An 18,251-nucleotide genomic window follows, 5' to 3' on the forward strand; every position below is an offset into this window, starting at 1 on the left:
CGGTAAATACCATGGAATATTTTTTGGAACAGCTACACGTTTCAGGTACGGCGGCTTTTCATAGGCACAACTATCCCAATAACTACGAACGTATCATACCGGATGATGTCCATGGCACCTAAATCTTTTTTACAAACACGCACGTTTGGGACGCCAAATTAATATGCCACGAACTTATTTTTGGTGGATAGCGTGTCTTACTCCTATCGTAGTTCGCCATCAAACGAGAAACAAGAAAGCGACACCTTTTCGTCTCTGCTCCCATAGCCGTAGCCGGTAGCGGCAGCCCTTCAGACAACAAGCTGAGAAAGCGCATTCGCATACTTTGACAGTGCACTAGTAAAAACGCCGTGAAATGAAAACGTTACAACCGCACACTGCAATTCCATTCCTTTGTACACAGATAGACGGCCACCCGCTCGCTGCCCGTAAAAGCATGCCCCTCAGTTGACGTCAGCGCCACTGTGCAGCCGCTCTGGGCAGTGTACCAAGCTCTCCCATAGAGTGATGGAGAAGTTTCATGACTATGAAGCAATATTGAATGACTGTGCTCTGGCGCCAACGTTACATCTGTATCGAAAACGTAGCAGTCTCTGCTGCTTTGCTTTTAGTGTTAAAGCACTCATACGTTCACCGACCAAGGATCTTGTTCGATCTTGTTTGTGCCTTGACTCCGATTGGCTAAGCTGTTTTTGTAAGATTACAAACATGTGGCCTAGCACGGGTAGTTCAAACTAAGTCAGTATGGTGACTCCAATGCTTGAATCTTCCCTGTTGGTCTTTCAAGTTCGCCAGCCAACAGATAGAGTGGTGTATCCTGTGACTGACCACTGACTGACCACGAGGTCTTGTGCTTTATCACTAAAAAAATAAGCCATCCATCTAAGCAGATTTGAACGGATCATGTTCGAACCTGGGTACTCGGGTTCAGTAGCCAAGCGTATTAGCCGCTGAGCCACCAGGAGGGTGCTTTCGGTCCTTATAACCTGGTTTAAGTAGAGTAAAGCATTTGCCATGTGACATGGCAGCTCCCAGATGGTGTCACAAACCTGTGACTTCCACAGTCAAGCTCACCATTACACCGAAGCTGATCTCTGAGGCCATGGTTAAACCTCTACAGTTAGTTACTCCCAGATGTCATGTGTACAGTCGACGTCACCCTTGTGTAGCGCGCATGGGCAGTGCTCATCCCGCAATAGAAACTGAAATTAAAAATCAGCCCACAATTTGCGGACGAAGTGCTCACGCTCATCTTCTTCGCAGGTCTGTGTGGGTCTACTTCCGTACAAGCACTGCTTGTAAAAAGTAGAAACTGCAACAAGGTATCGATTTTTATGCAGGGAAGTGCGCCGATCGAGCGTTCTACACAAGGGTGACGTCGACTGTTTAGCTGAAACTGTAGCTTTCCATGCTTTCGCACTATAATCGGTTTAACAGAGGCACTCTGTGGTGGAACTGCTGTGCAAAAATGTGCAGAAGTGGCAAATACAGTTAAACGTTGCTACAACAAAGTTGGTGAAATCTGAAGTTTACTTCATAAAAATGAAATTTCGTAAAGTCGAAGTTTGTCTTTTGCCATGCAGAGAAATCTCCAGAACATTTCACTGACTATTCAGAGGGAAAGGGATGTTGTACGCATGGCGGAGACAACACGGCGTGCCCGTATAGCTTTGGTTTCACCACTATTGTCACTATTCTGAACATCTATGAGTCCCCTCCGATCATGTTGCCGATTTAGCGGTGTGTGTTTTCCGCTGCAGCCGCTTTGGAGGGAGCCAGGGAAACGAAGGCCAGCAGTGGCAGGCCTGCCAGTTTCTTGCCTTGCTTTCTCCGTGTCGGCAGCAATGATAACATCTCACCTGATAAACTGAAACCCGGTTCACACTGACTGTCGCTTTGCGCGCCGCAAGACCGGGCATGCGCATCTTTGTTTGCTTGTGCGCAGCGGCTGGTTAGGAAGTGAGGTTGTCAGGCGGACAGTTGGGCCTGCCCTTCCAGTTCTTTTGGCTTGGTTTATGGGGTTTAACGTCCTAAAGCTACTCTGGCTATGAGACGCTCCAGTTCTTTTGCCGAGCTTTAAAGTAATAAATAAACACAAAATAATAGTTTTCGAGCTGCCAAAGATTAGAAATGTGTTTTTTTACATCACTAAAGGCTTAAGTGCATGCAAATTTGCATTTAATGAATATCCCACGCTACGTCCACTGTCGAAACAAGCGCATTGCGAAAGCGTACAGCAACTGGCAGGTAGACGCAGCAGAAGCAGCCGACGTACACTTCGCAGAATTCCCAACCAGTGGCGCTGCAGGTGAATGCTAGCAATAAACCATTGGAAGATTGGTGGCTTAAAAGCAGAAAAGTAACATAATGTTACTAAGGTAGAAACAGAAATTCAATAAATAGAATGATGGTATAGTTAACTGATCTAAAACAATAATTAAGATATAGGGGAAAAAACGAGCATGATAGCAACTGCTACCACCCCGTTTCAAAGGGGACGCTCCTATATTACATCCATCCATCCATCCATCCATCCATGGCATTGTGTACAGATTCTAAAATGCACTACACTAACACTGTACTGGCTTGTATTGTAGTATATAATCTTGATCTAATAATAATGTGAATATTTCAATAATGGTATAATATTTTAGATTCTGCGAAAATTCTGAAGGGACTATATTCTGCTGAGCTGGTTAGCTGATGCATTTGGGCTCTTTAGCTTTGCCTGAATAGCCACAAAAAGTTGTCTGGGAGTATACCCCAGATGGCGTACGCTGGCAGCGCGCTCCACCATTGCCCACATTTAAATTGGCCATGTGCACTCTTCACCTGCCTTCTGGGCAGTGGCTACATTCACATATGCACTCCAGTACAAGCTCTGCTCATCTCTTTGAGCTCATGGTATAATTTGGCCTTGGGTTCATTTCGAGCCAGCAACAAAATTTCACTGCAGTACAGTTTACTTCATTATACCAAAATTAAATATATGTAGGACTTCGTTGCATTGGAGTTCGTTACAACAAGGCTTAGCTATACTGCAGTATGCTGCAAAATCTAGTCTTTGCTCACTTTTGAGCCACCCCTGCAGCAAAAAGTCGCTAAAAAACTTGAAACTGGAACTGAAGCTGGTACTTTTAATTAAACAATGGCTGTGCGCTATTTCCACAGTTGTCAAAGTAGAGGTATGGAATTATTAAAATTTTGAATAGCTTGTGTATTGGATCTGTTGTTTAATTCGAGTTGTACCTTATGCTTTGCATTTGAAGTACCAGATCCGAAAAAAAGAAAGAAATAAAGCGTATGTTCCCTCTTTTCAGGACTCGTGGTCAGAAATTGCATCTTGACATGTGCTTGTTGTATAAATTGAACTTGTGCTACTGCTCGGCACCTGATTGCATCATGCCACAACATAGCCGACAGGTATCCATGAATGCAGTGAATGCACTAGCTAGGAATGTGAACAGGCACCAGTTATCCCATTCATTTTGATACCATGATGTAGGCATGCCTTGTAGATAGTGGGCACCTGTTGCATATGAGCACACCCTGCACAACTTTGGTCTTTTTGAATAGACCTTTAGGCCAGATGGGATAAGGAAATGCTTAAGGGGGGATGCTAGGCTGAAGGGTCAACTTTTGAATGGCTGTACCAGTTTTCATAAAATTTTTTGAAATGGCTTACCTTCCTCTTATTAGAATATATTCTAAATTTCATTGCCCTAGCACGAATAGGTAATAACTTGTAGGTGTTATGCTGAGCAAAGAAGTGTGTCAGCTTAGGAAAACGTATCATTTCAAAAACAAGGAAGATATACTAATTTTTTATGATTGAATACCTTCTAGATAGTTCATCGTGCAGGATAAAGAGAATTGCGGGTTTTTAACGGCCATTTTTGTAAAAATTTCATCATTTAAAAAGAAATTCTTTTTTTTTTTTTTTGTCATTGTATGTCGGATATCTCAATTTTTGTTATCTTGGAGAATAATTAGTGATCTAAAAAGTGCCTTATCTTGTTCCCGAAGTTCAGAAACCACCTTGAAAGCCGCTTATAGCGAAAGAGTTTGGAAATGATAGTTTTCCTAAGATTGTGTTTTCGCGAAAATTGCAAACTTGGAAAAATGAGTTCAAACATTTCAGAACATGCTGTTTAATTTTCGGACCAATAATAATTAATCAAAGTGCCCTGCTGCATACGTAGTGCCCTCTTCTTCAACTCGATGCTGCTCTGTGGCGATTGCTTCGAGCCACCTTCTCTTTTTTTCAGCTTTACAGCTGTCCAGCGCCCTTGTCTGCGCTTGTGAAACGCTCTCCATTGTTGCCTGTTGGGTGTACCCCTTCGCCTGGGTTTCAGCATCAAACACAGCTAAAGCGGTCTGGTTAGCCAGGCTCCTTTTGGCGCGAAAACAGCGTCCGAAGGTCACATGTCATGTTTCGGTCAATCCAAGCTTCAGTTTCAGTTTTCCAGCCAATCCGCAGTTGCCCGGCCCAAAATATGCCTTTTCATTTCTTTTTCTTTTTTAATTGTGTGCTGTACTCTCAATAGCAGGTCATCTTTGGCTAAAAAGCGCGAAAAACGAACATCTTAATGCGGGGTTCCACTCGTGTTCGGTTCCTTGCCCACCTTGCTGCCGCGGATTGAAAACAGCGTTCATAGGCGCTTTTGGCAGTGAATGCGCCCCACCACCTCATGAAAAAAATTCATTTTATTATTTTCGACTGCGCTGATGACTACCAAACTTGGTGAGAAGTTTCTTTGATAAATGTGGAATCCAAAAGAGCAAAAAGTTAAAAAACACGTTTTTTTTTTTTTCGTTTTTTTTTTTTTAATTGTGAATTTTAGCCCCGCATCTCCCCTTAAGTCTGAAATAATAGCTTCAAAGACAGACCCTTCAACAGTATACAGCCCAAGTGGTGTGCTTCTAAAGTGTTTAGCAGGGCTCTCTGACATTTCTGGCAGTCCAAGGCTTGGGAGGATTGAGAACATGAAGCCCTTCCACCTTCAAAATATCATGGTCTCTGACAATGCAAATTGAAGCACGCTGCAGGACTCCGAAGCCACCCCCTTATTCTTTATATATACTTTTGATGGTGGCTCTACATCTCATAGAGCGTAACCTGCATGCTCTGTCTTTCTGATTTTTGGGGCGGCTACATAATACTATTGTGTTTACGTGTCCTCTCGGCGATTATATTTTTCGCTAGACAGTGCAATTGACTTCTTGCTGTGTACTGTTAACAGTTTGGAAATAAGCGGCTGTGTGTGTGTGCGTCACTGTAGCGATGGAACTTCACCCAGCACTAGCAATAAAATTCATCATGCTGCACGTAAGCACATGGAGCATCATTTAAGAAATTTCCTGAAAGTTTCTGAAACTGGGAAGTTGTCCAGCGTTTTTGTGAAAATGTAATTCAAACATTTTGGATATGAATGCCACTCTTATGAATGAATTAAAGCATCACCATCATCTTGGCTGAAGATGGTGTAGTAATTTATTCAAGGTGAAAAATGGGTAGATATGTTAAAAAAAGGTGTTTGAAATGCAAGAATGACATTCTTGACTAATGCGAACAGTGCTGATTGATGGGTTGAGAAGAAAACATTACTGCCAAAATTGTTTCACTGGATGTTGCTCAAATGCGCCAACATTAACATTAAAAAGGGCAGTTTTTACTAGGTGGAAGGAAATATTTTTGGGTGACTAGACACTAATACCTTATTTACATTGTTTGGTGTCAAAATGTAGCTAAGAGAATATTCTACTCAATAACATAAACGTTGCATATATATTTATTACACAAATTAGTGAAAAAAATTTTATAATTCAAAAATTTATACAGTGAGGGCATTATTCTTCTTGAAAAAAGAGAAAAACTTAAAAAATATCAAGAGTGAGAAAATTTGAAGATATACATTTTGTAGCTCATTATGTGACAAAAAGGTAGCACAATTGTCGGAGGGTATTGCGCAAAACTGTTCTTTCGGCAAAAAAAAGGTTAGCAGGGGTGTTTTGCTTGCCATTGTCCAAAGCAATCCCTCATAGGGATGCTGAAATCAGATGTGTCCACATCTTCTTCTGGCTCACTACTGCTGGCTGCATCCGTAAAATCAGCTCCTGAAGCACTTGATTGGCGAGAAACACATCTTCTAGGAGCGTCAGCGCGCAATGACGACGCCATGATCGAAGCGCACGCTCGGCAATCCAAAGCTTTTCACGGCGCGTGCAGAAGCGCCGCAAAGCAAAAAACTAACAAAACAAGGCAGAGCACGTTGTTTGTTGCCCAGTTTATAACCTAGATGGCACTAGGCGCCCGCAAACAGCGCGAGCACGTGAGAGGGTGAGAATTTGAACCGTCGATCAGATTGATCGATTTGAATAGGCGCAGTAGCGAAGGAGTTAATGAGCCCATCTCAGGGCTGGGCATGGCAGAACTAATACACGAGCAATAAGTTCTCTACGTCTCAGCAAGAAGGTAACATTTAGGTAGAATCCGTCTGCCAGCGCTACTCTCCATACATTGCAAGGAAGTATTTATTCTAAGCTGTTGCTTCTCGTTCATTTCACGAGCCATCATCCTGCATTGCACTAACAATGCAGCACTTCACGCCAGTTTAGAATCATTATAGAAGCACACAAGTACTGGCTGTAGTTTCCAGGATGTCAGTTTTGCATTTTGTGCACTTATTTTTTCACATTATCTGGTTATTTTTACTCAAGCTCATCATAGGTTTTTTTAAAAGTGCTCTAGTGACAAAGTTAAGCTGCAGATGCCATGATTTATTTTTTTTTCCTACTGTGGTGACGTGATTATCTGAACTCTCTGGCTGCAAAAAGTGAAATTTTGCTACAACTCCTATTTTTATTTGCTGCATGAAGCAGAATTTTCTTTCAACCTTCTTTTCTGCTATAAAAGTTAGAACATCTGCTACAAAACGGAACTTTTCCTGCTACAAAAGCTGCTACAAGAAGCCTGCTGTCAGTTCCACTACTTTGCAACGCTACAATAATCCATGCTCAGAAAGTGTGAAATATTACAGGACAAACAAGGCACTGGGCGACCAGTAATGTGCTCATCACTGCCATGCGGTTGCTTGTGAGATTTCGGTGCTGATAACGTTTGCATGCTGGTAGTAAGCATGGTGCTTGTGACATGAGGCAGGGTTCTTTTTCTGGGGCTCTGGTGGCAGGTGTGCAAAGAGCCGGACCATGTGCCTGCACGGCTGGTGGTGGTGTGACCACACGCATTCACCTCTAGCCTGGGCATGGTCAGAGGCCCCCTTCCCCACTCTCCCCACTGCACTCTTACCTCTGTGTTGTGCAAGATGTGGTGGATGTGGTGGCAACTGCGGCCACAGTGCAATTGCAAAAAATTACACTGCTTTCAGTACTTTGAGTAATGCGGGGTTGACTGTAAGCATTTCTACGATGACTTCGCCTACATTTGTTTCATATTTTGATTTCTGTTCTGCATTGTCCTTTCGACTCCTCACCCGAAAACTGGATGTAGCGGAAATCGAGATGGTTTTTTTTTTTCAATTTTGTTATAACCGGGGCGAACTGTAGATGGCCACTCCAGAAATTTGTTCCAATTAAACCTTCATTAGTTGAAATATTTTGGTAGCAAACTGGGCTTCCTTTTTACCTTGTTGTACTAACATATGCTTTTAAAGCATAGCTGTAGTGCAGCAGCCACTCCAGCTTTGGCTAGTCACAGTTTCTGGGCACCTTTGTCTGAAGAAAGCATATTGGTGCTCGAATACTTGAAATTTTTTTATTGTTCTTGAATGATGTAGAAAACCAATTTGGTTTGTATTACAGTTTCATAGTTGGAAAGTATTTGAATTTTTGAATTTTCAGAAACATGAAGGGCACTTAGAATGTCATTCAAGCTTAGCACTTTCCAATATCTGTTGCAGTTCTGAACGTTTCTAAGTTTTTTACACTGGTAACATCATAGCCATGTGCTTGCCACATCTGTTAAACGGCTGATTTTGTCAGGTTAATTGCCAGCCCGCGGCAGAGGATCCGCATGCTGCTGTGTGCCTGACTGGACCCAGGAAGGGGGGTGTGAGCTGTGCTGATTTTGATGTGGCCAATCTGCATTCATGGATTGGATCTTGATGGCAACCAGCAATGGCAGAGTTGACTGGGGTATGATGAATGCATCAGCAGAGTTATTGAGTAAACACAAGTGTTCCCAATGTTGCATTTAATTTGTGACTGAAAATATGGCATCATGCAAAGCTGCACAGTGTTTTGCTTGAATGCCATCAGTTTCATTTGCGATGGAATGTGCTTGCAGGGAAGTCGGCTGGAGGACCAGCGCAGCAGCATGCCCACTCTGCAGCGTGCCCCAAGCGCCCCTGTGGTGCCCAGTTCGCGATCGGCCCCCACGGTGCCCGACGAGGACTTCTTCTCGCTCATCCTGCGCGTGCAGGCAGGCCGCATTGAGGACCAGCGCACCTCCTTCCGGCCCCCCGATGCCGCCCCGACCACTTCGTCTGCCCCCGTCCGGGCTAGCCTCAAGGGCAGCCTCAAGTCGGCCCTGCGGGGGAGCCGCCATTCCAAGTCCAAGCAGTGAGGACAGCCAGAAGGTCTTGCTCACAAAAGGGCGCCTGCTTGCATGCACAGGAAGTAGCCATGTGGTTCTCACTTTCCTGGAAAGCTCAAGGCAATTCTAGGCAGAAGTGTGTCAGTGTATACTAACGCAAACAATGAAGGCTGTAAAAGTTGGCTGAGGGAAATCGCCACTGTTTAATGTGCCACCAAAGACCTGTAGATTTTTGTCTACAGACTCAATTTTACTGTCTAAAATAACTCATTTCCAACAAGGCACAAGTTGATACAGCAGCTCTTAAGGCTTTTGTCTTGTCTGGACATTGTTTTCGTATTTAATGTGGTGACACATTTCCCTTTAAATTAGCATAGCTAAATATTTCAGCTTAACGATGCCACCTCTTCTTTTTTTTTTCTGCATGTAGTGGTGATTCAGTTTCAGCGGCTGTCGTATTTTGATCATTTGTGTACGTCAGTGCTGCATCGCGGCTAAAGGCAAAAGGCATGAATCAATGAAAGCTGCTATATTGTCCAAGCACATAGTTGCATAAACTATTTTTTTTTTTAAATATGCACCTTTGTATGTTGGTAGCTGTTTTTATTTGGCAGCTTTGTTCCTGTCTTTTGGTTGAGGCTTAGCGATACCAGTGCTCTACTGCATGGTCATATATTTTGTGCTGTAGAGCCATTACAATTTTCACTGAATGGTGCTCATTGGAGCACACTAATTGTGGAACTAGTGAAAGTAAACAAACTGCAGTAGTGATTGAGAACACACAATGTAAATTCAATGATTTTAAAGATGGATTGCCATCTTTATGCCAAAAATTAGTTCAACATAGATGGCATGATGACACTGAGACAAATGAATAAACTACTAGCGCATCAGCTTCTTTCAAAACATTTGTAGATAGCGTCAGAGTTCACTTGAGTTTTCAGCAATTCATAAGATGTTCAAATTGTTCCAGCAGACCTTTTTCATGGTGCACTTGAGAAGTGGCCAGAATCAGCTTTTTGCATGACCTTTTCTCATTACTCAAAACAGCTGCTCTGGTCTGCGTTTTTCAATCTTTTATTACCAGTACAGGCTGAAAACTTTTGTTGCAGCTCCAAAACTGCCCTTACATATGAGTTTCGTGTTGTAAAATTTCTCCAAAACCTGAACTGCTGGAACCATCACCTGTGTAATCTTTGTTTCCTGTATTGCCCTGTGGCTGATATAATGTTAAGGAAACTATTGGCTGTAGCTGATGTGGTTACGGCTTGGGCAGCTTGCACTTTTAATACTATTCATTGCTGTTCAGCTGTGAGCACTGAATACTTGCCAGCGGTGCATCTTGTTTGTTTTGTGTAACATACATGCAGGCAGCAACCGTGACAAAGGCCTCAGATTGTGCTATGTATTTGTACAGAAAGGTGCATGTTTTAAGTATGCTTGCTGTCGCATGCTCTGTTATTTATTTTTCCAGAAGTTGCCTGAGTGTGTCTTTTCTTTTTTTACTTAACGAAGCAAAGGGCTATTTATTTTGCATGGAAAACCAGTTGAATGCACTGGCACATGCATATAGCCTAATGGCACATATATGTAATAATGTAAACAATGAGCAGTTTAACCATCACGTCTTCTCCACAAAATAGTTGCGTTCTTTGTGTGCAGACTCATGAGATACTAAATGTGTTTAAAAATTGGTTCTAGACATTCCAAACGCCATAATTGCTCGTGTTGCGTCTACTACTGCCACAGTGGCAAACTGATGCAGTGCCATCAATATTATTCGGCAAGCCCCTTGATCTGCTGCATGCTAGGCACTTCCAAGTAGCTGTATAGCTGTACTGTTTTCTGTACACACAGTCATTTCACCATTAACGACTTTGCATAGTTCAAACTACAGTGCATGCGTAAACATTATTCATTTGTTTTTCATTTGTGTAGTGGCTTTTTGAAAATATATGATTGTAAGTCATTTGTATGTAATCACTGGTTCAGATCGTATGCTGGCATGACCTGATTTATATCTTTAAGCGTTGCATCTGTGCTGTGTGACCCATTTTGTGAACAGTCTCTGCCTAAACTGCGTAGGCCACTGCGACTGGTAATTGCGCAAGCTGGCTGTGCTGAGAGAGCGTGGAGGACAGTCAGTTGTGTTCTCCGGAGATTCAAGGTACCAAGGCTAGGAAAGGAGCCTTGTGCATTGCATAACTTTCAGTTATGCATGTCATGGTGTGCTGAGTTATGGCAGAGACTTACTGGACTAGCATTTCACCCAGGCCGCTTTGATAAATATGGTTACACTTCATATTTTCAGTCTCCACAATCCCTGTGTTCCTTCAAATATAAGCCAGCCCACTTGAAATAGTGGGGCATATGCACGGAAAAAACTGACAGTGCAATTTAAAATAAAAAAATTGCATTTTGCTCGGTAAAATGCACCTTTTCCTAGTATCCCATGTAATGCACAGAAAAGCTCGTCATGAGACCAATACCTCAGCCAAGTGGAACAGTTATTAGGTTATTATAAGGCATGGGCAGTAGAGTGTAATATTTGTAATATTGGCATTTTTTTTTTTAGGAGGGTTACAGGTGCATTCATTAAATTAGTGTGACTGAAGAACATTAAGCAAAGCACTGCAGAAATCCAGGGCAGGACATATGTCTGCCTATGCTGTCCTTTATCTTTGAGCTTGTTTCCTTTTCATTGACGTGCACCACTTGGCAAAAACACTCTATTATAACAAGGAACGCATTTTTTTTAAAAGTGCGTATGGAGTAATTTTGGTGTGGCACTCAAGTCCCGATTTTGTGTGTTGTGTTCTGCACAAAAATTGAATAGTTTCAGCACCAAAAATTTTACATTTCTTTTCATAAATGCCTCTGGAAAAGTCATGGTTGCATTTTCATGTTGTTGGAGCAGAACAGTGCCAATTTACCACATTGCCTGATATGTTTTAAAGGTGTGCTAGACAGGCAGTGCACACAATTTCAGAGGTGTATTTCTAGGGGCACTTGCAAGTATCACTTGCTGATGATTGCACAATTGTGTGACTGCATTGTTTCTGAGATGCAGAATGGGGTCACCTGGGTATGGCTGCCTCTGCTACGGGGACGTGGAACTCGCTTCTGCAAAGAACTGTCAGATCTTGCTTTTGCCAGGGAAGGAGATTCATCCGGCACTTCTTTGCATGCTTGGCTGTCCATGAAATCTGCATTACCATGTGTTCCTATCTTGGAAAGTGGAACGTCTTTTCCCTTGAAGTAAGGTGCTGATCTTTCACTCTAGCAATGCAGGATTTCAGGAAGTGAAGCCACATACAATTCCCAGTGAGGTGCCAAATGCCAGTGGTGGTGTCATAGCTGTGAACACTAGTTTGAATTTGTCGACGAAGCCTTTGCTAGGATCTCTATCAGTTTGAGAAAAACCTGCTATGAATGTTCTGGCTGTGCTCTACAACCTGTTTATTGGGTCTAATGCTTGTTCGCCATTTGGTGTGCAAAAGTTTGTCAGATGTGCAGTCAGTTACTTTGTGCCAGAAATGAGGATTGTTTTCACTCTGAAAATTGATCATTCTGAAAACAGTCAAGATTTATCTTTCAAATAAAGATAAAAAATGGCATGTAAATTTGGGAAGTCGTGTAACAGGCTTTTGGCATCATGTGATATATAATGTACACTGCAGAGGTTTCTCTCTTTGGGTATCTTAAACGTGCCGGTGGTACTGCCCAAGTTCACTGTTCGAGAAAAAAATTGCCCCATTAATACCAATGTTTCTCCTGTCACGAGTAATTCTTGTGTATAAAGTAGAGTCTATATGCAGGTTTCTTGTGCTCGTTGTTATCTTCTAACTGAATTTGTTGTAGTTTTGTATTTTTCTGGCCATGCAAATATAAGCGTGTGGCTGCAAACTGAAAGTGGAACAAGGTAGGAGAGCAAGAACATCTGAATAAAATAAAGAAATAGAGGGTATGGTTACTGCAGTGTGGACATTTTGATTAAATTTGGAAGACTCAGGCTTTCAAAGTAGATGTAAAAGTTACCAAGATGCATTTACAAATTGCTAGGCAGCCGAACATAGCCTTGCTTATACTGAACAGTTTAACATAGGTGTGCCACTAAGGGTGAGAAGAACAAAAAAAAAAAAAAAAAAAAAAGGGTTGTGTTCATGCCTTGGCCAGGGTATCAGCATGTATTCGAAGCCTAATTGTGGAGCCTGACATTAATTCCCATGTCGGGATGCAAGCACACTTATTGTTCATATGTGCACATTTGACGAAATCATGGCTTTGAGTCTTTGTTGCAAACATTTTTTGAATGCCTTATGGTAATAAAAGGCTTTTTTTTTTTTTTTTTAGCATAGATGCCAGAAGCGTAGGTTTTCAATTTTAAAAATGGTCAATTAAATCTGAATTATACAAGCTTACCACTCAAGATGAAAATGCAGAGAAAGTTGTATTACTGTTGGAAGTTATTGAAAGCAAGTTGTACGCTAAAACACATGCCAAATGCATTTCTTTGCATTCTTGAACCTTGTTACAGATACTGACTGGCACAATTAACATCAAGGCTTTGGCTAAAGTATTTGATCTCATAAATGTGCACTCTTTGAGGAGCATAGGCTTAAATTTTTTTGTTTTGGTGTTTGCTGCTAATTAGCCCATGATGTTGACAAAGTTTTTTTGTTTCTTTTTTTTCCCAATTTTACACAGCTGCAGATTACATAACGAAGCCATTCTGTTAAGTTATTCTGCTGTGACAACCAGTGGCTCATGACTGCAGCCAATTGGTGTTATGAGGCTTTTTGTTTGAGTGATATCACGAGTCATGCTGACACTTACGGTAGCATTTTACACAAGCTCAGTTTAATTTCATTTCATTGCTTGTTTGTTTTTGATGCCATGACTGACAGAAAGAAATTGAAGTATGGCTATGTTCACTGTGAAGGCATGTTCATCATAGTGGCATTTGTCTGTGTATAGCAACTAGGCTGTGCATCTTCTCGACACCTCTAAAGATGCTGATTTGTTTCCAGATTTTGTGTAGAGATTAGATTTTGGAGCCTCTTTTTCTGTAGCAGAATGATAAAACCACCATCACCCAGCTCTTGGAGTGAGTTCAGAAAGCTCACTGAGTTGGTGTTGCCATCTTTCCTGGAAGGAACAGGGCCTGAGAATTGCAATAACCTTGCTTCTGAGGCTTGTTTATTTTTCTGAACACCATTTCACTCAGCTGAATGGAGTGGCTATTCTGGAGGCTAGGCTTGCAGTGACAATTTTTACCTCTGCAAAATGAAGCAGGCAGGTATTTGGTACTACACGATGGAAAGACCCTAATATATGACCTCTGTGCAAAACAAAATGCAAGTGCAAAAAGCTAGCAGTATTGGAGAAAATGCTTTTAATATGGCTTGACGTAAATGTGATGGTTACTGTGTAGAAATGTTGAAAGCAAAATTCAAAATTGTGGCTACCACCTGAAAGCTGTGGAGGAAAGAGTATGTGCCTGGTGACCACTTGGGCGTGGCTAAATTGTGCTGGTGAAGTGCAGGGCTTGAGTTGAATGTCTGGCTTGTAGTTCTGAACCATAGGGCAGAGTTGCCTGCCTTATCAAGTCTTTGAGGCAGCCTTGCCAGGCATGCTTCAGCAGGTACCTGAACTGCTTGTCTTTTAAGGTTTGTAAAGCGTCCCTCTGAAAAGGCATTTTTGTCTGGCACACTCCAGTCGTCTCTTGACCTCATGAGACGCCTGCTGCATGATTAAATGCATGTCAGTCTTCTGTGTTTTCTGCCAGTAACTAAGACCTCAAAGGTATGGCTATCTGTCCTTCAGTGTACCTAACCATTGTGATGTGGAAACCGTTGCCATTATGGAAGGTCAGGGTGAATGTTGCTGAATTTGCTTATATGAAGCGCACACATAACACACACGTGCACATACAGTTTGCAGTTCTGAATATATATTGGTGAAAAATGGTACATTAGCACAAGTCGATGCTAATGAGCATGTACTCGGGGGTAGGTCTGCAGTGGGAAGCGACCAACACCACGGTAATGAATATGCAAGCTGTAGCACAGGCACACGATATGAATAGGCAAAGCATCAAATGAAGAGCTTGCAACCATTGCTACTTTATTTATAGTTGCCCAGTACTTCTGTGAGATGCCTTGATGTCATTATGCCTTTAACAAGTAGTTATGGTGGTTGGTACTGCATTGAATTGTATGAAATGCAGACATTGCATCATAAATGCACCTGCAATTGCTGTCATTCTCTTCTTCTTGTGGGATAGTTTATATATAAAGTCCATTGCAGGGTAAAATACATGGAATTAATTGGGGCATTTCAGCATTGCACTTGTAATTATCTGGCATGCAAGTTTATATATATATATATATATATATATAGTTTCTTATGCCTTCTACTGCTTTTCTTATCATTCTTCTTAAGTTTGAGCAACACCACGCTGCTGTTATTGTTAAGGTTAGCCACTCAACATTACAAGTCAAAACAAAAAAATAAATTGTTAAATGATACCAGTCCAGATGTGTTGTGCCAGTTGCAAGCATGAAATGATACCTTTGGCAAATGCCTACTTTTTCCCACTCTGTCTCGCTGCAGTTGGCATCTGGTGAAGTCATTTTAAGAAAAGGTGCCAGCTACGCCTGCATCAGAGTCTGTAGATCTATAGTATGTACTATATTGCTAAATGAGACTAATCGTTTTTCCAGGAAAGTGTTTTGCTGGAAGAATACGGTCATAAAGATGAAAATTATAAGTGATGAATATTATTGCTCTGCAATAGTTGCAGAAAGATTATTTCAGAGTTTTATATTTTAAAAATTCATCTATTGGCAGTAGAAAAATCCTATTGCAACTAGTGAGACAATCACACAGTTATAAGAAACTACCCTATAAGAAGCTACCTTAGTGCCATCAGCTGGGCACGAAAAGCATTTGTATAAAGCCTCTTTTTTTTTTTTTTTCCCCATTTAACCTGTGATGCATCGGTATCAGTGTGATTTATAGAGTGCTTAAGGTGCTTTAAGTGTTGGAGCTGTGCAGACTTTAATTTAATGGTTTCTTTCTTACTTGAGGAAAAGGAAATTGAGAGTAACTCTGCCTGTGTAGCATGTGGTGTTGGTGGGCTGGAGCAGTTGAGGGCTTGGACTATTGTTGCAGCCATGATGACCCAGAGTCATTGCTAGTTTTCATCAGCCTACCAGAGGCTGGTGCAATGTTCCGTCACACCATGACGCACTGTGTTGGCCTGTGTGGATTCTTGTGTGCATTTGTGTGTGTGTGTGCGCAATGTAATATATATTATATATGTCTGTATGTATTGGCTTGGAAGGCATTTAGGTCCTAATGTTCTGTGTTGTCATAGCCGTGAACTGTGTTTACTCAGAGATTTTCACTTAGAATTCATCTCGTACAGGCGTCTCGTAATACAATATAATTATAGCCCTGCCACAATAGGAGCTCAGTAAATTGTTCATGCTTCACATAAAGTATATTTTTTAGAAGAAAAAGCAAACAAAAAAAAAGACTAGTGTTCATCTTTTCATGCAGCCACACTAGAGCAGGCTGCATCTGTTTAGCATTTTCTGCTTGTTATGCAGTTGTTGCATGAAGTGAACAGTTCACGTTAGAACAAATGTTGTTACTTCATGTATATAATAGCACGGGCATTGCTTGGTCTTTTCTTTTCTTGCCTTTGGATTGGAGAAGTGTGTAATGATTGTCGTAATCATCGTCGTTTACTCTGTATAATCGTGTTCCAAAAGCCTGCTATGCTGAGTGAAGCTGTTGGTTCCTGTGTAAGAAAATGTAATTCTCTCAAGAACTTCAACATGTGTGTGAACTTTCATCCAGGAAAATGCATTTGTCAGATGCCCATTGCGTGCAAATGTGTTTGTTGCACTATAGCTGTTATTGCAACTATCAGCAGTTCCCAGTGATAAGATGAAATATTTACTTGGAAACTGTCATTACACTGTAGACACTATGTTGTCAGCTGGTGAGGGGGCTGCCATTATCCCAAACAAATTCTTCCAAGCTACTACAGTGTGAACAATGTGAGTACCTGTATTCAACTGCCTTCATTATTTCTAGTACTTAATAGCCATTGCAACAGTACTTCAGAAGTGAACTGTAAGCTGCCCATACACAAGCAAAAATAAAATATATAAAAAGATACTTTTGTGCACAGAGCATGTATTTGCACGTCGCCTCGATATGTGAAGGTCTGTGTTGTCTTGTGGAGGTGGAGCAGCAGCATATCATATTCCCTGTGGTCAGGATCATAGTTCAAGGTTCAGTTCTGTGTCGTTATACCTGAATATGACGAGCTAAAATGCTAGCAGTATTTTGCTTACAGGGTGATGCACTATAGCAAATGTGTCCACAGCACCATAGTCTCGAAGTGCAAAGATTTTATGCCCGCTTTAGTTAATCTGGTATTACTCTGAGACATCGGTTGCCACACAATTGCAGCTGAATATGGTGCAGTGAGAACTCATTATAGCAATACAGCGGAATCTCGGCACTTTTAACTCGATGGAGAGCGAAAATTAGTACAGATTGGTTGAAGTTAGAACTGAAACAGACCAGGTCGTTCTGTGTCACGTATGTACATTGTCACAGAGTCTAACATTGTTTGCACTACAGCACATTCCTACAAAAATTTCGGGCACTTAAGCTCCATCTCTAAAAGATGCAATACAACAGCGAATAATGGTTACCATTTGCGGCTCCTTGTTCGCATAAATTCACTTTGCTACTCGCTTTATCACTGATCTCTTAATTCATGCATCTGTTATTCATACACATTAGCATACAGTTGTAAGCTACCACATTATGTGCAAGACCACCCAACATGGTGTAAAGCCCTACTTTAATCAAACTGTACAAACGAGCCTGTTCGCAGCTCCTAACAACTCAGCCATGTCATGTGATTCGGGATGTCGCACAACCCGCCAACCAATCGGGTGCCTGGTCATGCAGTCTCCAACTGCCACTTGGAGTGGTGAATTTATAAGGCATTTGTCATTTTCACATTTGAGGTTCATCACAGCACTTGGTCTTGAGATCAAAATGCCGTATGTGATAGACTCCAGATTACATCCAATTATCTGGGCGGTGGGTCTTAGATGTGCACAGACATCGCACAGCACACGAGCATCTTTTGCACCCTACACCAAAACTGTCACCGTGGCTAGGGTTTGGTTATGATCAGCAACCCCTGAGCCACCACAACAGGTCGATGGCCATTTGCCATTTCATTCTTGGAAATGTATTCATAGCGGGTGCGGCCAACTGGCTGCCTTAACTGTTAAAGGCAGAAGGCAGATTGCATCCCCATTAAGTCACTGCACGAGAATTTCCTTTGACCGCCCAGCTGCTTCTTGATGTCCCCAGGCACAGCACCATGCCCAGAGCATTAAGCACATATTGGGAGGTTTTGAATAGGACCTTTATTGAAGTTGATAATCAGTTCTCTTGGCTACATATCAATTTTTTACAGTACTGTTAAATGCAGTGAAATTCCAGAGTGATAAGGTGAATTCTCTGTGCATTTTAGCAGTCATGATAAAAGAATCCCGATTTGTGAAGGCTAGAAACACATTGGCACTCACTGCAAAGAACTTTAAACAAGGCAGCAATGGATCTGTGTTATGCATGAAATTACTGTTATAAACTG

General features: G+C 41.7%; 1 protein-coding gene across 1 annotated transcript in view; it reads left to right on the plus strand.

Moving 5' to 3' along the window:
• Window positions 1–16,747, plus strand: part of pins (G-protein-signaling modulator pins) — a 68,782-nt gene extending 52,035 nt beyond the window's left edge. The window contains exon 12 of the mRNA XM_084589615.1: window positions 8,306–16,747. Coding sequence (XP_084445741.1) covers window positions 8,306–8,584 — 279 coding nt within the window. The 3' untranslated portion in view covers window positions 8,585–16,747. The remainder of the gene's footprint in view (window positions 1–8,305) is intronic.
• Window positions 16,748–18,251: the final 1,504 nt, after the last annotated feature.

Source organism: Amblyomma maculatum, chromosome 1 (genome assembly GCF_055883805.1).
Source record: "Amblyomma maculatum isolate TAMU_Amacu chromosome 1, ASM5588380v1, whole genome shotgun sequence".
NCBI classification, from domain to species: Eukaryota; Metazoa; Arthropoda; class Arachnida; order Ixodida; family Ixodidae; genus Amblyomma; species Amblyomma maculatum.